Source organism: Orbicella faveolata, unplaced genomic scaffold, assembly GCF_042242905.1.
Source record: "Orbicella faveolata isolate gen_17 unplaced genomic scaffold, um_ofav_v1 contig_47, whole genome shotgun sequence".
Lineage (NCBI taxonomy): Eukaryota > Metazoa > Cnidaria > Anthozoa > Scleractinia > Merulinidae > Orbicella > Orbicella faveolata.
In genome coordinates this window covers 11,318,314-11,339,879 of record NW_028301577.1, presented here as the reverse complement: position 1 = coordinate 11,339,879, position 21,566 = coordinate 11,318,314, and the positions used below count along the sequence as shown (strand labels likewise).

The 21,566-nt window shown below is 38.6% G+C and overlaps 2 protein-coding genes across 3 annotated transcripts; one reads left to right on the top strand and one right to left on the bottom strand.

Annotated features, from left to right (window-relative positions):
* Positions 1-1,362: 1,362 nt before the first annotated feature.
* LOC149097152 (melatonin receptor type 1A-like) lies at positions 1,363-4,120 on the top strand. The gene has a single exon (XM_089279976.1). The coding sequence runs from the start codon at positions 1,547-1,549 to the stop codon at positions 2,540-2,542; it is 996 nt and encodes a 331-aa protein (XP_089136102.1). The 5' UTR covers positions 1,363-1,546; the 3' UTR covers positions 2,543-4,120.
* Positions 4,121-4,974: 854 nt separating this feature from the next.
* LOC110069304 (glutamate receptor ionotropic, kainate 1-like) lies at positions 4,975-21,330 on the bottom strand. 2 transcript variants are annotated; one of them, XM_089279973.1, is made up of 16 exons: positions 20,958-21,330; positions 19,475-19,621; positions 18,182-18,418; positions 17,534-17,730; positions 16,994-17,047; positions 16,512-16,655; positions 15,645-15,827; positions 14,622-14,732; positions 13,930-14,103; positions 13,062-13,256; positions 12,276-12,461; positions 11,445-11,709; positions 10,126-10,493; positions 9,115-9,339; positions 7,727-7,899; positions 6,909-7,025 (listed from the first exon to the last, which is right to left on the bottom strand). In XM_089279973.1, the coding sequence occupies exons 1-15, from the start codon at positions 21,043-21,045 to the stop codon at positions 7,738-7,740; spliced, it is 2,736 nt and encodes a 911-aa protein (XP_089136099.1). In that variant the 5' UTR covers positions 21,046-21,330; the 3' UTR covers positions 6,909-7,025; positions 7,727-7,737. The 2 variants fall into 2 exon arrangements, with proteins under 2 accessions (XP_089136101.1, XP_089136099.1); XM_089279975.1 differs by lacking the exon at positions 7,727-7,899 and having other exon boundaries at positions 4,975-7,025.
* Positions 21,331-21,566: the final 236 nt, after the last annotated feature.

The following is a 21,566-nucleotide window of genomic DNA, read 5'->3' as shown; positions in this document are numbered from 1 at the left end:
CCAAGACATTAATTGCACCACGTTTTGAATGCAACGCCAGTAATGCATACTAGCTATAGCCTATTTCTTGATTAATTTGATTTAGAACATGCATACATTTCCTCATGTTTGTAACATACACTGCATAAGACAAAGCGAAATTGATTAAAACACAGAAAAAGTTTTTAATTTCCACAGGGGAAACTATCCATGTCCTTCATCAAAGTAACACGCTTAGAAAAAACGCACGTAACCGTCTGTTCTACAAAGGAATAAGGAATAAGAATGAATTAGTCATCGATAAGGTTAAATTAGAATCGACTAAAAGAGCATTTTTTTACAAAGGGGCACACATTTTTAATAATTGTGTCATGGATTTAGTTCTAGTCTTTATATCTCCTTTTATATTTATATTTTTAGATTTTTGCACAGATTTTTTAAATTTTTGAACATTTTATATTTTATTTTATTAATTATTTATTATTTTATGCAGGACCCATACTGATATCGATAGCATTTTGTATAACTGAAATGGCCACCCTGCATAAATATGTCTTATATTTTATTATTATTATTATTATTATTATTATTATTATTATTAGGTGGGTCAGGCAAAATGGTGCATGTTTGTAGAGAGAATACAGTTATTTCTACAAGGGCAATGCATTTAGCGACGTTACTGATCTTACCTCCAATTACGTATTTCTTGACAAAGTTTTAAAAGGTCGGACTATTGAAGTTCACCATTCGTTTAAAGACGAACACAAAGGGGTACAGTAGCTTTCTAGGGTACGTCTCTCCCAAGGCCAATGCCAAGGAAACAACAAACGGAAACAAACATTAATTTGACCACCTCATTTATCTTCATCCATTCAAAACTTTTTTAAATTAATTTTCATACTAATGTATTTGTTAAGATATCACATTTTCCCTTTAGGTTCTTGTTCAAAAAAAATTGGTCTTTGTGAACAATACCAAAACGAAAAGCATTTCCTTAATAACAACCTAGACTAAGTTCTTTCTTTGAATAACACCCTCCCAGCCAACGCGGATCTCGATCAGACACGTATTAAAGAAAAAAAAAATCCGCTAAATGTCCCATGCAAATTTTAATCCCAATTTGTTTTTAAGTGTTTCGTAAATAAAGACCAATGAATAGACAAAAAATTCTTGTCGCAACTCAGGTAACCAATCATCCTGGTACGTTATGCAAAACTTATATTAATAAGTGTTAATCGGCCATATACTTGGGCTTGTCGCGTGGCTAATGGACCAGTCAGATGATCCATCAACATATTTTATTCATTAGCCCAACCCACGCTGCATTTCATCGACTGAAATGGTCGACGAGTTTACTCAAGCACTTCAAAGGACGTAAGCTGTCAGTTTCGTTTACTCAAACGTCGCCTTTTGTTGCGTCATCTTAATCTTATTGGCTCTGCAAGGGCGACTGAATACAAATTCTTCCTTAAAATCAGTCAGCATCATCTCAAAGATTTAGATTAATTCGCCTTAAGTAAGATCAGTTCTAAAAATACTGGCTGCTGTTTTATCTGAATATAACGTCATGAACGGGACAGTGGTTCTTCCACCTCGTTCAACATTTCTGGTGCTTCTAGAGTCAGGCATAGCCACCATCTTCATGCTCCTGGCGATAGCTGGTAATCTTACTGTCTACTTGGCAATTTATCGAAACAAGCTACTGCGAACCGTACCAAACTTCCTCCTGCTGAATCTGGCCACCGCTGATATTCTTAACGCGGCGGCCAGTTTCCCACTTCTCATCTCCGTTCTCGTCAGCGGCGCGTGGGGTTTTCAGGGAAGCGTTTGCCAGTTTCAGGCTTTTCAAACGTATCTCTCCTACTCTTGCAGTCTTTTAACCCTGGCCGTCACCAGTGTTACAAGGTATTACGCCACAGTTCATCCAGTCAAGCATCGTGGAACATTTAAAGTAAAAACACTCTGTGTTTTGATCTCAGCTGTCTGGGTTGCATCGTTTGCATTCGCCGGTACACCTCTAGTCGGATGGGGACGGTATCAGTTTGAGCCTTTCTACGCTCTCTGCATTCACGATCACAGCTCCAGTACATCGTACAGCATGTTCCTATTTGTCTTCTTGATAGTAAACTCAACGGTGATCGTAACTTGTTATTCAAAAATTTTCAAAGCCATGAAAACAAGAAATCGCAGAGTCCATTCGCTCTTTGCCCAAGGCTCGAGCTCCAGGCAGCTGGAAATAATAAACGCACAAGAGGTGAAACTAACAAACACGATCTTCATCGTAATATGCCTATTTGCCATTTGCTATGTTCCCACAATTCTCCTAGGTTTCTTAATGTTCACTCTTTTGCATGTTCCTCGATTTGCACGGATGCTCTCAACGTTTTCGGTGGGGCTTACTTCGGTTGTGAATCCAATTGTTTACTGGGTGCGAAGCAAAGCTTTTCGCCAAGCACTAATAGGAATTTTTCGAAAAAACAATACGCTACGTATCGACGTGAGTGAGAATGCTGGTTCATCGAACACGGCTGAACGTGCACTAGTTTCAAACAGAAACATTTAGCCGTTATTAAGAACGAAAAACATTAACTTTGCAAGAGGATAAGAGTCTTTAAATGGTAGTGGCAATCCTAGTTTTAATCGATGTCCTATCAGGATGTGTTAGTTATGATCGATGTCTCGTGGAAATCAAACGACAAGATTAACTTGAAATTTGAATCTATAAAAAGGGACGCTCATGTCCTGGTCGTAGTACGTATACTGTACACGGAGAGATCAAGTTCAGTTTATTAACTGCAGAGTGAAACGCTTAATTTTGTTTCTTCTTGTTTTTTACTTTTATTTTGAAACCTGAAATCCTCCTAAAAATGATAATGATGCGCCTATCTTCCCACGTTACTGCCAAGCAATAGCCTTTGTTTGGAATATACAGTAAAGCTCGAGCCTGAAAGTCAGTTTTAACGTCAAGTGAATACATACTAGTTTTACTTCTTTGTTTAAGCCAGATGATCGACTTGTTAAAAACTAATGGGAAATTCACTTTAAAAATCTCATCTGACCCGATTTCGAGCGATTAACAGCGGTTCAAATTTATTCAAACGTCGGGAAAGATTTGCAAGAGATATCACTGTACCAATCAATAGTCTTTTTGTGATATCAGTAATTTATCTTAGTTCTTACTGGTTTCCATGACAACAGTTCAAATTGCACTCTTACTTCATGGATTTCTTGACATCAACGGGAATCTACAGCCAATATATTTTGATGGAGTAAGAAACGTCTGATATAATGGGTTATTTAAGCCTTGTTGATAAGATCGGAGGTAAAACCAAGTTCAAAGCACGAAAAAAAAAAAATGTGTATAGTACTAAACGTTTTTCACTTGAAAATACTGGATGAATTTCGAAATTTTCTTATCTATTCGCGTTTAATAAATAAACTGCGGCGTATCCTGTGCAATTAAAAAAAAAACATTATTATCTTCAAGTTATTTTATTAAATGAAGGAGTTCATATTCTCCGGTGCTATTCCTTACTATGAAACTAATAACAAAACACGTTTGTTTCTTGAAACTCAGGTTAATATTAAATTGGCATACTGCCGTCGGTTTAGTTTTTCGGCATTGCAAAGGGCATAGAAAGACTCAAGACGACAGCTGTATCAATATAATTTTCGCTTATGTAATAAGATAAAAAAAATAAACGTTTTTCACTCTCACAAAGGATAAGATATTCTGCAAGTAAAATTGCAGGAAAACTTTTCACTGCCCACTTGCCAAAAAACTGTTATCTCATACATAATTGTTTCATACAAAACCATACAGTTATTGCCACCGTTTGCCGTATATCCGAAAAAAAAAAAACTTTGATTAGCTTTTTCCCTGACAAGTTTTGACATCTTTTGTTGCCTTCCGCCTCGCTCGACCAATTAAAATCCTAGTTAGTCTGCGAGTCAGCCGGACAAGTGAAAGTAACCAAATAACGCTGATAAATTGCACCTGCAGGGTTGTTTAATTAAGGACGGATAATATTTGCCTGCTAGGTTTTTCATTCATTAACAGGGCTTAATCGTTCGATGTTTTGTAGGCTTTATGGAACCAAAATGTGTTGTTAATTAACAATTAAAAAACTCTAGACATTCATTCGAGTTTCTTGTTGATTTTTTTTTCTTTTTTTTTTCGATTTTTTACTGATTTCACGGTGGAGAAACGACGAGAGATTTTTTTTTTTGATGGGGGATTTATTGACTTTGTGCAACAATTAAGGACAGCTGAAGCTCTAATAGAAACGAAAATCTGTAAGGTTAGTATTCAATAGATAGACACCAAAACAAACGCTCTAAACCATAAGTGTTCTTGTATTTGGACGATCCATGTTGTAGACTATAGTGATTTTGTTTAATTTCCTTCTTTTTTTTCTCCGTTGCATTTCATTTCAAGCAATTCGACTATACCCAATTAACCCCTCATGGACACATTTGGCGAACCAGCAGAAGAAGGGACAGTTGTTAAGGCTAACCGCCTCTTTCGGGGTTAGGTGCGCAAGGTTTTCAAAGGAGGTTTTATCGATATTTTTCCATTCTTATCCTACAGATCATTCTAATGCACATTCCGTTTATCTTTTAAGATGATATAGCCGAACTGTTTTTGGTCTTTTTGTCCTTGTCTTGAGAAGAGTCTCGGCGTAAATGCTTTTATAGAAATAATGTATTAGATTTACATGAATAACAATTGAGTAAAAATCATTTTCAAAACGCCTGGTTTTAATTAGAAAGCGTAAAAATTTGATCACGGACAAATGATGGCTCAGTTCCCATCGGAACGATGAACGATGCTCAAATGAAAATCGATTTTCTATCTTTTGCACAGTTGATATTTTACTCGGTATACTCCACTGTGTTAACACACTCCCCCAAAATCCTCTTATCGAAATCGCCAACTATTGGCGGCCCATTCCCTTTATCAATATAGAAACTAATTTTACTCGCTGAAAGCCGTTTTTTTTCTGTATAGTCTTTATTACGACAAGGTTTAAAAGCAATTGCGCATCTAAGTCAGACCAAAAGGCTTACCAAATTATTGTGCTTGTCAAGCGGAGCCACTTTAAAAACGAAAAAGGTATGGGAGCCAGTTCAGCTTCGATCCTTCAGGAAATGGCCTTTGTTACCAAATCTAAAACTGTTTCATTATGATCAGGAACTGAATATAACGTTTTCAAGAGTCATAAAATAAACTTCTTCATAAAAGGCGCAATTTCTGAAGTAGAGAGCACTGAACAGAGTGATTTTTAGAACTTTGTATTTTATTCACTTTTCATGTAAGTAAGGTCGATTTTGATGAAGTCACCAAAAACAAGGCGCTCTTTCATTTGATTGTAGATTTTTTATTGCGTTTTGTATGATTTCGTCTTACTTCGCTCCCATTAGTGCCTTTTCGCATTTAAAGTGGCACGACAGCGTCTATAATTTTATAAACTATGAATATCTGTTTAAAATTTTGCAGAAGAATCCTTTTGAGAATGCATATTTCTATTCTCTGTGGCGGTTTTGGCTGACTATAAATAGAAATTCAGCGAGAAACTGTATAGAACGCTAATGAAAGTCAGCTTTCTGTAGCTAAACTGACGAAGGCTAAAGTATTATCCGAAACGTGTTTGGATCAAAAACAGTCAACCACTCCTGAGTACAGCTACAATATTAAAGGTAATAGAAAGCGCAATAATTTTCTCATGATGATGAGAACTTGCTATTAAATGTTAAAAGGAAATCTATATGAAAAAAAAGGTTGGAAATAACTAAAACTTCATAAATCTTAATTGAAAATGTTCTTTTAGCATATAATAATAAAAATGTAAAACTTAAAGCGTCCCTATTGGCTGACAACACGCCAATTAGTTCCAAGTAATGTAAAAAGTTGAAGCTCAGTGCTTTAACTTTCTGAGGGTGGAAAGTTAAAATGACATAATGGTTTATTATTAGCAAGTAATCCAATTGCAATTTGAAATAAATAAGCACTCGTGAATTTTTCAAAGACTACAAATTGCACTCACCCAACAGGCTCGTGCAGGTTTTTTAGTTCTTGGACTTATTTATTTCAAATTTTACTCGAAATCATTTGATTATCTATACAAATATAAGCTACAAAAATGATTGTGTTAATGGAAATTACGTTGTGGGCACATTTCAATGCACCAAAATTACACTTAAAATCATTATTTCTCAAGGCAAGATTTGAAGTAATAAAGATGTCTCCGTATTACTATTTAAACATAACAGATTGACAGCAGCAAATGTATATATTAGCAGCACAATAATTTTACAGTGTACGAAAAGCTGAACCAAGAACATATAAATACGCGGGAATTATCCTTAAACTGGTCTGTCGCCTCCAGTGTGACGATACCGCGAGGCATGTTTAGCAACTTAAAAGCACCAAAGAAACTAGGTCACGGGTGCTACATAATTTTAAGCTTGTAATGTTTTTGGTTTGTTTTGCAGTTTCAATTGGCCCTTCAGTTTCAAACATCCTTGTTGCTTTTTGATCATCTTTAAAATATTGCATACTTTTTGAATATCGTCATCTCATTCGTTGTTTTATGATAATGGTCACCTCATTTGTCGTTGGTGATGATGCCTTATCAAGGGCTTACTTACTTATTCTTGCGCAGAGTGGTGACATAACTTGTTGAAATATCCCACAATTAATCAAAATTATACGATTTATATCTTCTGTATTTTATGTAGGGTACACTGAGCTTCTTTTAAATTTACGAGGAAGTTACTTTCGGTACCTCGCACAGATAACCAGTTTAACCTGTTAAACCCGTGGGTGGCCTAACCCTATCTCATTTTATAACGAGATTCTGTTTGCAGACACTGCAGTTCAGTTAGATTGCACTGTTCTTTCAGAGTTTACTCTCGGGTGCGTAGGCGTATTTGTCATGGTGCTGCAGATTAATCATGTTTGGTTTCTTAATTCCGGGCTCAACAAATCTGATGTTTTCCATAGGGATGTCTTCATCGTCTTCATCGTCTTCATCTTTTCGACACTGAAAATGACGAACATATCACACAAGCAATTAAAAACGTTCCAAGCGCCCGAGACAAGCCGCGTCATTAAGGTCGCACACACGAGGGGACTAATCCCTGCGACTAGTCCCTGCAATTAGTCCCCTGAAGAGTTTACACGTAGGGGCTGGTGGCAGGGACTTGTCCCACGAACAGTTCACACGAAGCGTTTTGAGCAACAAGTCGCAGGGACTTGTCCCAAAAATTCAAACTGGTTTGAATTCGTGGGACTAGTCGCAGGGACTAAACTTTGGTCCCTGCGACTAGATTTTGAAGCAACAATGGCCAGTTCACACGATGGGACTTGTCTCCGCGACTTGTTGCAGGGACTAGTGCCCTAGTGTGTACCGACCTTTAAACTAAACATTATGCATAACAATTTCAGTGCACGTGGCCACAAGCTCCAACGTCAGCTCCAAGTTCTGATATTACCAATAGGCACGGGCACTTTCTGCACCTCACCTCCGGTCAATTAAGAATAGGACTTCCACGGGTACCTCCTTGTTATGGACGTTTTCGTATTCCTTGCATTCCAAAAACCGACACGTTGTCTCTCAAATATTGATCCCTCGCTAAGAGGAAAACCTTCTGTGCCAGTATTGTCTATCAAGGCTACACCAATTCAAAGGTGGTGCTCAAACAAAGGGCGCATCGTTTAATGCTAATCATGTTCTATTGATACCTTTTGTCCTTTTAAAACCACTTTTTCCAGCCAGTTTTTTCAGGATCACGCTGTCGTACTGGTTTTAACACCCTGTCTCCCTGCGACAATTCAACTCCCATTCTCACGCGGGTGTTGTTAGGATCACGTGATTGTTCTCGTGTCTCGCGACTTAGACGTCGCTTGATGGCTCGCTATAGAAGGAAATGAATTCCAAGACATCAAAACAACTCGCATTTTCTTTTTTTAATGATATTAATAACCTAGAAGGCTACGTCCTGCCAAATGTTGTCTGAAATTCAATTTACTTCTAGTTCTACCTTTATTTGCTGTAATCGTATAGATTTCAGCTAAATTTAGAAACGTGCCCGAGACAGGAACGTGGAAAAAATAACAGAAATAGTTCTGAGTGGACGGTTGCCGATGGAAAATAATAAGACTGGTTAAAAGGATATGTTTATTTAATAGGTAAGGAGTTGCGTGCGAGCTGTTTTCTTATTATTGCTTATGCATGGAATTCATTTCCCTTTCCATGTAGCTCCTGTACACATCTGTTTTGGAAGTTCGATTTTAATTCTCGCGTCCAGTAAGTATTTCAAACAACATTAGCAGGTAAACCAAAACGTTTATCTCCGGTATCAATAGTACGAAGCGACTGAGAGTAGTTTTACTCCCCCCTGGATGGGATGTTAGTCCATCGCGAGGTTCCCCCCCCCCCCCCTTATTAAATTCATCATTTATACCCATTTATACAGCTAGGTAGAGAGAGGCACTGTGAGAATAAAGTGTCTTGCCCAAGAACATAACACAATTTCTCTGGCCAGGGCTCGAGCCCGGACCGCTCGATCCGGAGGCAAGCGCACTAACCAGGACGCCACTGCGCCTTTAGAACTATTTAACCCTTCAGCTCTCGAAAACAAAACTACGGTCAATAACTGTAGTGGAGTAATTCTGGCTAACAGCGAGTTGAAGTTTCATGTAGTGTTGCTTGTCATTGTTGTTCAGTATTTTCCGAATAGATAATAGACCATTGTACGGTGCTGTGAAAAGTAACCGAGCCTCAGCATGAAAGCGAAGTTTAGGGTGATCTTGGAATGATAAAAATAAGAAACTAGTCAACCTAATAACGGAAAATTAGTCTCGCTCGAGTCTTGCTTCTGCTCAAAGGCCTGATCGCAAAGCACGGAACTGTTAAATGCTAAAATGGGTTATTGTGATGACACTGCCATCAGTATGGATTTTTCGGCTACAATATGTGTCCCCAATTAATAGAAGGGTGTTTCCCCTCTCGCTAGCTAAACTTTAACACATTGATAAAGTTTTCGATAAATTGTTTCTTAAAAGTTCGAAAAGAGAGAGCACTGTCACCAAAATCCAGGTAAAAACACGCATCAAATTAAATACTTCACCTGGCTATTCGTAAAGAAAACTACCAGCTTTCTGCAGCGTATCTCGATAACGACCAGCACAATTGAGACTACAACACCGCCAAGAAGGATAATAAAAACACCGGCCAAGTTGTTCACGTCGAGGCTCTGTGTATTGCCAGTTTTCTTCTGTGAAGGCTTTGGGCACTGGCTGCGATCGTCCCACCAACTTCGACGTGTCTTTTCAATAAAGTTCTTTTCTCGTAACTACAAATAAAAAATCGAGGCACGTCAATCTTCACAATGTGGGCAACTTAGCTAAAGTAGGTTCTATAGATGGTATGAGTTGAACCATTCGCCCTTGAGTTGTCAAGAGCGTCGTTTGAGCTAGGAGACAAACTTCATCATACTTAACTGGTTCAGACCTCTCGTCTTTAGCGCAGAACAACTACTGCATAAGTTTCATTGGACGTTGAATGGCATGGGTCGACCATCACCACTTACAAGACTCTTTATAATTGGCCAAACGAAACAGTAAAGAAAAAACACAATACCCCTAGCTTTCACAACAGAAGAGTCGCAAATTAACATTTACAAGAACGAATGAAAATAGAGGTTTCGAGATCTCAAGAGCACTCTTCTCTAATAATTGTGATTTTGATCAAAATGGTTTTAAGTTTTTCAATTTTATCGCAATATTTCATGGTGAAATTATCAAGTAAATTTCTTCTTACACACGTGCCTTTTTCCCGCTTTTTGAACTTGGACTCTGCCGTCATTTATCTCCATTTTGAAGACACGATCTTACATTGTTGTTAAGAAACGCAATATCTGAGTGGCTAATAAGAATGTTCGAAAATCGTTGCAAAGCTGACTCCTAATAAAAAGTTTAAAGTGGCGTGTTCCACAAAGTAAAAGATTTAAGGAACAAGACAGTTGCTACTGTTCGTATTTTCTTTTTTTCTCTCTCTCTCTCTCTTGGAAAAAACTAATCGAAAATTCTTTGCCAGGTTATGACAACGGAGATCACTGTGTCCCTCCAATGATACTTACCTTTAAAATGGCAACCGTGATTCTGTTGGTGTACGGAGAGTTTCTTTGCAGTCCAATTCCATAGCTCTTTGTTTGAATGAGATTTTTCAACAGTCTCGTATTGCAAGGTTTTTGTTGATTGTAGTACTCCAGGTAAGGATATTCCGTTATGTAAGCATACTTGTCTGTCCTCGCTCGTCCCACTCCTGTTTCGGTATCCTTTACAAAGGTCTTGTACTCCCTCATGTGAGAGAACATTTTTCTATACAGCGAGTCCTCTGATTTTTCGAAGAACTTGTACACTGAGCCTCCATCTTTGACACCGTATTTAATGTCATCCTGATTTGCAAGAGCCTCTAATGAATTGATGGTGTCTGCAGTACGTTTGACTGGCAAAGAGAGAGAGAAATAAAATAATAATTACTGAAACCCATTTTGCAATTTAACATTGCTAAAACAGTTTTGGACGGTAAGAAGCGAGTAATTAGTATTACCAGATATCTTAAATGTGTAAGAAGAGCACAGGATTGCAGACATATGGCAAATAGTTCTTGTTTCTTCGTCGTTTCTTGATTCCTAATTTGCCGAGATAATATTTTGAAGATAGAATTTACTTTGGTAGACTAGTAGATTTGATAAATTGTCATCGATAGCGTCATTTAGCAAGAGGAGAATACTGAATGTACAGTCGAACCTCTCTACAACGGCCACCTCCACAACGGCAACGGCCACTAAAGCGCGTCCCAACTGCCAAAATAACCTCTCGACAACGGCCAGTTAATCAGCGACAGACGAATGGTGTATACAAAATCACATTTTATATTGTAAAAGGTCGCAAACGTGATCTGTACCGCGCGGCGTTGCTATTTGGTTTCCGTTTTATCGATATAATTAGATTGTGATGGGTATTTCTATGCCACAGTCAACATTTTTTAAACACAATATGTTGTACCCCTAAAAAAACAGGTGTCATAATTTACACCCTTACCTCCCCTAACGGCCACCTCTCTATAAGGGCCACCTCCATCTGTCCCCAAGGTAGCCGTTGTAGAGAGGTTTGACTGCATACTTTAAAACAATCAATTTACAGATATTTGGTGGTTCCGCACATCGACACGAGCGGTAAACAGCTCGACTAGATGTCCTCAGGGGCTTCCAGTGTATTCCTTTAGCACACTTTAAATGTGACCTTTTTTTAAACGGTAACCGGCTTCTACTCAACAAAGCCGAAGGAATCTAGTATTTGTAATGTGAAAGCTTAAAACAGAGATGGAGAGGCTTTTATGGTGTCAGATATTTTAGACCAATATAACAGCACTTTTTGATTTTTTTTTACTTACTTGTAAAGAAGGCAGCGAGATTTGCCGTGTAGGTAGAAATTAAAATCAAAATAAAGAACCAGAATGTAGAAGCTAACAGTCGACCGGAAGGCGCCAAGGGGGTGTTGTCGGGGCCTTGCTGCAGAACGGAAGCTGTAGCGAACCACAGGCTGTTCAACAGGTTAAACTCATTTCCAGGCTCATCATCTGATTCTCGAGCTCGGGCACGGTAACCGAACGGGCTCAAATAGTCCATCACACACATCATTGCCGTGATAAACAAAACCTGGAATAGCAAGTGTCGTTAAAAGAAGCCACTGCAGTGCTGCAATGCCTGAAGCCTACTAGGAAATGCACAAGTCAACCAACCGTCAAATTCTCAAAACAATCATAGTTGTTATTGTTATAATTGTTGACCAGACTATCTAGCTTGCTCTTTTTGGTGGGGTGGAGTTGGGTGGGTTGGGGTTACTACTGGAAAGAATCAAGCGCCCTAAAAATGCTTGGACATATATTCAAAAGGCATTTCAGTGACGTCGAGGATCATATAAGTATATCGCATTAAAAGGTTGTACTCGATAAAGCCATATACTGCACGACACAAACACAATTCTGCAGTCTTAAAATGAACATCGACACGTAATTTAGAACATTGTTTAATAGTTATACCTCACAACTACCGTTTGCAAGATACATTTTAACTAAACTCGTATAGCTGGACGAACTGGAAACAATGACTTCTTGCTCCCTTGACACTCAGAATCTCGGTTAAACAAACATTCAGGACCTCGCTGAAACAAAATTTACTGTTGCCCTTGGATTGAGGTCAGTAAAAATGGATCAAACACTCACCACTCCAACCGTGGACAACCACACTGTACCGGTGAAAGGTTGAAGGAAAGCAAAGTTGTTAATGGGTGGATCACCCGCTTTCTGCATGATGAGACTAAGGCTGAAGTCCATAAATGGCTTGCTAAAATCAATGTCCAACTCGCGTTCTGCGGTTATTGTTATTGGAACAAGCGCCATATCTTTTTCCTAAAAGAAACATGGTATTTATTCTTAGTAACTTCACAGCTAGTGACGTGCGCCACACTGTTGCTAGATGTTGCATGCCCAGAGCTGCGTTTCTCACAATCTCGTTCCCAGAGTCTTCGTTCCCCTTGACCAGCGGTCGGAAAACGAGAGCTCTGGGAGCAATCATTTCAGGCTTACGCAATAGATGCAGACTGCGCAGAGAAACCGGATGGGCAGAATTCGGTTATTTCAAAATGGTTGCTCCCAGAGCTCTCGTTTTCCGACCGCTGGTCAAGGGGGGCGAAGACTCTGGGAACGAGATTGCGTTTCTCAGGAAATAACCAAAATTGAATTCTTAAATCCGAAAACGGATTTTGCGTTTCTTTACTAAGCAAATTTGTCCATGATCACCCGGATCGTGGTGCATTAAGGGAACCGAAAAATCCACTCTGGGTTGGGATTCTTCGGTTGCCTTGATGCACCACGATCCAGTCGATCTTGGATTGTACGTTAAGTAGAGAAACCCAAAATTCGTTATTTATTTAAGAATCCTAAAGAAACCCACCCGTTAATCATACTGTGAGGTTTTCAACACCTTTCAAATTAAAAGAATGTGTTTACCTGATTCTTTAGTTCCTCAATTACATTTGAGTAACTTCCATCACTTCGTAAGAAGATTTCATACTCGAACTCAGCTTCTATCGAAAGCTCTTTAATTACGTCAATGAGAAATCCTTGAAGAACTCCTTCAGACACTTTTCCCGCCAGGTCTTCTGGTTTAGCTGACTTATTTGCCATCTCTACAAATGGTGGCTCCTAGAAGAACGTGCGATATTTTAAAAGGAAGCAATATTAACTTGAAGGAATTACATCATAGATAACAGATCACCCCAGCCTTCAGCCCCTCGACTCCCTGGAAACTCACACCCGACCACCCTCAGCAATGTCTGCAAACCGCGTAGTGCTGAACTTTTCAACTTTCGTAATCCATTTAAATCTTCCTAAACATAAGAGAAATCTTTCACTTCTTAAGTAAGGATCGATGATTTTGATGAATCTATTGATTTCAAAGCAGTTTTCTTCAATAGAGGAGTAGCTAAAAGCGACTTTATGAAAAATCCTGAAAACATTATAAGATATTTTTGACAACCCTCTAACCTTTCTGATTGCTAATCAGGATGCGAAAGCTATGGAAGGCAGTATTATCAAGTAATACGGTCGCACACTGAAAAATGACATTTCTATCTCCTGTTGTCAATACGAAATTCAAAATCACGCCAAGAATTTGTTTTTTCATATCTCTTGTATAAACTTCGCAAAGAGTTTTCTTTATTCAAATCACGTCATTACGCTCTCTGTTAACTGATGAAAGTTTTAATCAAAAGGGTCGGTCTTAACGTCTTTACCATCTTCAGACAAACGAGTCTGTGGAAGAGAATCATAATGTAAGATATTTCAACTTGTTAATTCTCTCTTTCTCTTTCCTTACCAGTACTGTAGTTATGCTGAGCTTTGGTAACCTTATTTTTGGACGCGGCCCGGGGTCACCAGGATTATGGCATTTAACAGACTCATAGAAGTTCCCAAGCCAATCCGGTTCCTCGCTGTTCATCGGTAAAACAGAGACTCCATTTTCACCAGGCACTGGCTTCCATGAGCCAACCTAATGTGCAAGTCAAGCAGAAAAGTAAGGTAAGGCTAAGTTTGTGTTAGAGCATAGTGACCCACACGGTGGCATTATGTCCAGCTTCAATCCTCTCCCTTGATGGGATGCTAGTCTATCGCAGGGTTCTCCCTCCCTCCAGCGTTCCACCGTCACCCATTCGATCACATACCCGATTGACGAGAGTTACTTCGCTACTGTGAAAGTGTCTTTCCCAAGAACTCAACCCAGTGACCCACTTATTCAACCTCCTGTCAAATTTAGCATCGAAAAAAGGAGTTGTTTGTGCAGTTAGCTTCCACTTCAGCTAAATTTCGCAAAATTTAGAGGTTAATGAGACACTTGCAATTGATAAGTAGGGGGAGGTGAAAAAGAGGAAGTAACTTCCCCTGTTCCACCCCCTAGTCTTTCATCCTGACCCCCCCCCTACTTTTACCAACTCTTATTCACCTTCCTCTGTTTTCCCAATCCAAGATGACACATTTAGCAATTATTAAAGAAACACAGTTACACTGTACCTTTTTGACATCTTCAGGAAGAACATTCAAAATGTCCATGCCATCTTGCACCATCCGTTCGCCTGAATCGCCATCAAATCTTACATCACCTGTTAAACCTTTAAAGCTGACCTGGAATACGAAAAAAAAAGAAACGTTTCTATGAGTAATTCCGCATAACTATTATCTCACTAAATACTAAATAATGTATATAATCCCCAGAAAGAATGACGGTTAAGAGAGCTAATTATTCATATAGATTTATTTCTAAGGTAATCCGTCTCAGGTTATTTTCAGATATAGAACCAGTCCTCCCGCAGATAATGTTGCCACGCAAGATGCGTAATATGCTTTCGAGAAGGATGAAACTGCCTGTCCAAATAAGTGAAATCCACGTTATAAGATTGGTTATGTCTTGACCCTCCTTGATCTCTGAAGCCGAGTGATCTAAGGAAATAACTTAAAAAGTAGGATTACCTTGGGAATAAGGCCTATATAGAGGATTAACTCTCTTACCCTTCATCTTCTCTTGATGTCCCTGATTAACTGCCATTATAATATCACAGAAAACGTTCTAGAGTCTAAAGCACATGTTGCCTTTGGAAATTAATCCAAAGAATAACCAAACCTATTGAATCTGTCGCTCCACGATGAGAACACAAGCATTTTCTCTATGAATACTTATAAATGAATAATGATATGAATATGAATGTGAATAATTATAAATAAACATCTGGCATGACATAGGATCAGAGCGAGAGAGAAAAAACCAAGCGAAATACTAGATATGCTATGGAGTTTTGGAAATCAAAATTGAAATTAGTCACTACATAAGCAATTCACTGAGTGCATTTTATTTAACGTCGCTTCGTTGTATTTTTTTTTCCGAGTGTATCCCTTTGATACACACTCTCTCTCGCTGTCTTATCACCAAGTCCGTCCTTGGGGATAGGGTACAGTATTTTGCCTAATTCTCAGCTCATGTACTATTGTTTTCGGAGTGTTAATGACATCAGGCGAGAGCAGGATTCGTATTTCCCCCACCTTTCTTAACTCATGCAGTATTCTTTGTCCCAGTCCTTCACCCTCTTTCACCATACTTCGCAAAGGACAGTTCACATCGTTTCCATATGAATGTATCATCTTTCTCCCCTCCGGGCTCATCAGGATTGTTTCCATTGCTTTTCCGACCACGACGGCTGTATCATATACTGCGGCGTACATTGCCTTAAGGAAAGATGAACTTAATTCATTAAAAAGTCGTTTAGGAAATTAAATCACAGTATTTAGAGAGCAAGCCACATCAGGCTTTGCTGGTTTTTAATGCGGGTCCTCTATCCTGGTCGCATTGGAATTTGGAGATGTTTGTTGTGGAGGAAGGAAAACCAGAATACCCGGAGAAAAAACCCCGAGGCAAGGCGGGAACCAACAACAAACTCAACCCACATATGGCACCGGGCCGGAATTTAACCCGGTAGGAGGAATGGTAGGAGGCGAGCGATCTAAGTACCGCGCCATCCCTGCTTCAAAAGTAATTATCAAGTAAGTGGTCTGGCCTCTGTTGCTACGAGTTATAGTCGTACTTTCCTCGATTTTCGCAAGGGAATCGAAACGAACGGAGTTTCGGTAAACATACAATTATTATATTGAAACTAATTGAAATCACTGTCTGTCTGAACATTACCACTCGAACTCTAATACAAATATATTCACTGAGAATGTCCTGGCATTTTCAGCTATATGGTAATCAATATTATTGAAAGACAGACGAAACTCTCATTGCCCATAGTATTGGCGTATTTTTCACGTGATATATTTGAGCATAACATGAACTAGAGCAAAACCAAAGCGAAAAAACGCCAACTCTTCCGCCAACATGTTATGCTTTCTTTCCGTTTTCGCGATACTCACCAGGGAGTAATCAAGGGCTCCTCTCTGGATGGCTTCTGAGGCTCTCTTTTCGTAGTCTTTCGCAGCGATTTCATTGCTGAGGTGAAGACTTAGTCCCACCATGCCAAGAATGGCTGGATATGTCTTGTTAGGACCGGCCACTTCCTGTTGATTTCAAAATGAGCAAGTATCACTGAATAATTATTAACTCGGGATTGCTTTATAGACCAGGAAGGTAATACAATATTACTCAGTGATTTACCTGAACCAACAGAAAAGTACAAGGATAAAATCGTACGAGTTATGCGTTTGAAATCATGATTGTCCTGTTTCACAGATAACTCTTTTCAGATAACTATTTTCGGAGGAGTTATCTGTCTCTTGAGTGAAAACGGTTATTTTTAGCACTGATGTAGTAAAATTGTCTTTAAGATATCTTGAATGTCGGGAAATCGATCAAGAAACAATTTATAAAAGCAAAACATGAAATAACAAAGCCTTACCAAATCGGAGGCTATCCACTTTAAATCCTTGTCATTGATTCCCACGAACAGTGCCTGTAACGACCAGAAAAATATAAAATAAGAAAGCGTGGTAATGAAACAGCAGTTTTCAAAAACTGTTGTATTAGTGCGCGCCACTGGCCAATGTATTTTCTTTCTATTGACTACGAGTGCGACAGTCTCAGTTTTCACTCCTAGTAGTTGAAATAAGCTTGTGGTAGAAATAAAATCAGTGGTGATAAATGTAAAGATCGGGAAAACATTAACGATCCTACCCTAATGAATGCTGCGATAGCAACTAGCAAGTACGTTACGAGTTGCTTTTTTCTATTTTCCCAAGCTAATACACCAGAATTACTTATAAAAGGGTTTCTCACCACTCCATAAAAGAAAACTGCTTTCGTTATACAAAGTTTCAAACAAAATAATTCGGTGAAGTTGGTTTGCGTGTTTGAAAACTTCGAAGCGCCCAGGGAGCTAACCAGAACCAAATCATGGCCAAGACCATTATGGAATACTATTGCACCAGTATCATGTTACCTCGTTCATAATCTTCGTTAAGTCCCTTTGATCGCTGAAGAGTATAACCTGTTTGATATGTGATTTTAGGAGGGAAGTAAGGGCTTCTCTCAGCTTGTACTTATTATCTAAAGGAAGCTCTGGCATCATTTCAGCGTTATACTGCGTCCACTTGCGAGCTGATGCATAGAACACGGAAGCCTGTCGGGACTTGCGAGCTGAAATTGAGATAAAAACAAAGCGTATTGGCATACAGTCCAAACTCGTAAAGTAATATATCAAACACGAAGGACCGTGTTTGGCCACATTTCCAAACACCGAGATGACAGTTGAAAATGATACTTTTGACGAGCTTCGAGGCATTTTTAAATTTGGTCACACATTATCATGAGTTTTAGTTTTCTATATCTTCTCAATCGAAGCTAAAACTAAGGAGAAAAGGGAGGAAAAAATTTTAAAAAGCCTACGCTAATTATGATCAGATATCCAAACACAGTCATGGTTCGATAACTTGAATCAAAACTCGTTTCTTTCCCCTCACTCGAATACTGTAATTTTACCTCGGATTTCTCGAGCTGCCCGATTTTTCAACCTAATTTTCGTTTTCTTTGAAGGTTCAAAAAATTGGGTTCCTACTGTATATGCAGAACTATAATTACATGCACTTACCATCATAGACAACAGCTACTCGATTAAATGAGTAAAATTTCATCACATCGAACAGAGCCTTGCTGACAACACGATACGACGGTCTAATAGACATGGCGTATTTGTGAGAAGTTTCGTCTTCAATGGCGTCTACTTTTATCAGAGGAACTTGCAGGAGTGAACTTAACGCAAAGGCTTTTTCATCGTTGCACGCCAAGTCGATAACAGAAAACACTGAAGAGAAGTTAGACGCTACATCTGCAAGAGGAAGGAAACAAAGAAGATCACCCTACGTACGGTGACATCATGGCCAAAATTTTTCGCATTGATAGGTTGCCATGTAAACACAGCCTTCAAGTAGCTGCTATTGCTGGCTGCGTCTTTTTGTTACGTAACAAAAGAGCTACAGTTGTTTGCACATAGTGGCAGCCATGTGATGTCCTATGTATCAAAACTGCGGACAGGGGAAATATTATTGATATTTATATAATTTTTTGTACATCTAAATGTTTTCTGGTTCATTTAAAGAGCAATTCCGTGTAGAATATATTGTCAAAATTTTAATGGCACTACTTTCTTCACTCACAAGAAATGATTGACAAGGTATCATGGCTGAGTGACGCAAACTGACGGAAAAGCTTATTTCTCTGACACCTAAAGCTATCAAGAGAATTTACCTCTGCTTCAAAACTGAGTGCAGATGTAAAACCTTCCATATGAACATGAATTCTAATCTCACAGTCATTTTCGTGAAACCAAGAACCCATGTCATTTTTAAGAAAAGATGTACAGATGAGATGTAAGAGCATAGCGAAGAGTAGCTTCAACGCTGATGTTAAAAAGTACACTTAGCCAAATGAAACTGGTTTGCAATATGAAACGTAGCGTGAAATATAATAATAATAATAATAATTAATAATCACTTTATTTAAGTGTCGATGTATTTAGCACTAATGTGCTAATTGGGGACACTGTAAATAAATAAACAAATATTTCAAATATAACATAAACTGTTAAGAATCCCAACTGGTGGGAGGCTGACCAGTTGGCTATTTACACAACGCGGCCGAGGAGTTGAACTCGGGGTTACCGAGAACAAATCCAGATAGCGGTAGGGCGATGGATTTGAACCAGGGACCTCCAGATTTCAAATCCAGCGCCCTAAACCACTCGGCCACGCCGCCTCCCTTAAAGATATGGAAATACAGAAAGCAATTAGCAACAGTATGTCTACCGTATAAACAAACGGAAAAAGAGAATTAAAAACGGCCTCAACGACTGAAAGTTAACGCGACGTGTTCATTTTGTACATACCTTTAGAAAGAAGATCCTTCCCATCAACACTCAGAGGAGTTAACACTAATCTGTAGTCATACGTCTTAAGTATCCGTGGCAACTCGTTCCTAAAGACGTCCTCAAGAACACTTTTAAGACTTTCGCTGTCTTTGTTGTACAACGCCCCTGGAGAGGAAAAGTGGTTTGTTAGCGGACTGCCACATAAGTAAACAATCTTCGATTCTCGCCCCGCTCGAGCTACGTCCGAGGAAGAAATAAGAAGAAGTAACACTTTATTAAAGTGACTGACTCTTAGCTACACAGTTTTGACTAACTACATAGATTTTACCGAGATTTGACCCGAAAGATTCCACACCGAGAGCGTTTTCTACAAAGTTCTGTATAATTTGGCTGATTGGTTCTTGTTATCGTTGTTTCATTATTGAATAAACTGAACGTTATCATGAACAGCCCTACAGCTGTATTTTGAGCAGGCTGAACTGTAATGACAACACATGCTCTAGAAAGCTCACCTTTGGCCGTAATTAAAACTCTCCATTATATGAATTTCACTTGGTGTCAATGAAATATTAATCTGTTTTACAGTGAAAATGATGCTGGATAAATTTTGACTACACTTCGATCATGAAAAACGTCTTCCCATTTTGCAAAATATGCATGTGAGAAAATGTATTTAAGATATGATGACCTAAACTATTTATTTCCAGAGAAAGTGTTGGAAAATGTGGGAGCAATGTAAAATAATCATAAGTTGCCAAGTTGTGTAAATGAATCTTCACCATCAGTAATGATGTGCTTCTAGTATGACGGTATTTTGTCAACATCTGGTTTGTTAACCACAATATGATCAGGCTGTACGCAAGATTAATTATGTTTTTGCAGCTTTCTCACGTTTTATTCCAAAATCAATCGTTAGCTATCCCTTTTGTTAAGTACATCAAATTCTTTGACTCGAGTAAAATGATTCTTCGTTTTTCTTTGAAGAAAACCATATCTTAAATAAAGATTTATGACACAGTTCTTGAGTTTTACCTTAGCGATTTGGAGCATACGGATTTTATTTAGAATTTTATCAATTCCACGAAAACACCATAAAACTTTTATGTTTCTGACATAACAAAAGAGTGCGAGGCCAAAATTAGCTAACAAAGTTGTGTTTAATTCAACTCAGTTATTCGAAATGACAATTTCTCAGCTGAATTATCTTCTGATATTTAATTTCGTATTTTCTTAGACAAAAAGAATTTTCATGCTTTGATTCTATTTCCTGGGTTTACATTTTGTTAACAAAACGGCTGAAAGTAGTGGCTATCAGAAAATAATCTTTCAACAAACACTTTCTTTCAAGAACGCATACAAAAACTCCGAACATACCTTGATTTCGCTGTTTGAAAAGGCTTGCAGGCGCTGTGATGTACTTTCGTCTGGCTACAACTTTTCATTTTCTCATAACATGAGTCTCAAAAAGGGCTAGCTAGGTTTTCTTATTCTTTTAGCTTACCTATTTTGATCAGCGTCGCTTTGTCTTGGGACGTCAATGCTAAAAGGAAAAAGGCGTGGAGAAAAGCCGGTACGAAAGACTTCCACATTGTGAGCTTATTTCAGGATACTGAAATACTCCGTGAAGGCAATAGTCCGTGTGTTTTCTTTCCAAGCGGTGAAATTACGTTCCGTAATATTTAAAGCTTTTGTGTTTTTGCAAGCAAATCGATTCCAGGGTCAGTTCCTCCTGAAACAATCAGCCAGTGATCTTTGAAACACTCTTCGAGATCTCTTTTAAATGCGCATCGCAGCCCTTCGTTGATGAGTCAGAAAACTTCTCTTTAATAATTGATTTTCTCAGGACGTGTTTACATTGAAAACGAAGTTGTTAAATTATGCATAGCGGCCTGTTTCGTGACTAAATCTGGAAAACGGACATTTGCCTGCATTAAAATTCATATGAAATAGTAAACAAGTCGGCACTCTTAAAAATCACTTTCGCACGCACATATTCCGAAGTCGAAATCACGTTTATCGACGGCTGCTTATGAGATTGATATTATGTTATTCATCGTTATTATTTTTCCAGTTACCAGTTATGCAGTCATGAAGACCATTCCGTAAACAG

Bases quoted from the DNA above. Each gene is read 5' to 3' on its own strand.
- LOC149097152 (XM_089279976.1), top strand. From the start codon at position 1,547: ATGAACGGGACAGTGGTTCTTCCACCTCGTTCAACATTTCTGGTGCTT.
- LOC110069304 (XM_089279973.1), bottom strand. From the start codon at position 21,045: ATGTGGAAGTCTTTCGTACCGGCTTTTCTCCACGCCTTTTTCCTTTTA. The intron at 15,828-16,511 runs GTGAGTATCGCG...TCTTTCCTTAAG, and splicing joins GAGCCCTTGATTACTCCCTG to GCAATGTACGCCGCAGTATA. The intron at 14,104-14,621 runs GTACAGTGTAAC...CTTGCACATTAG, and splicing joins TTCCTGAAGATGTCAAAAAG to GTTGGCTCATGGAAGCCAGT.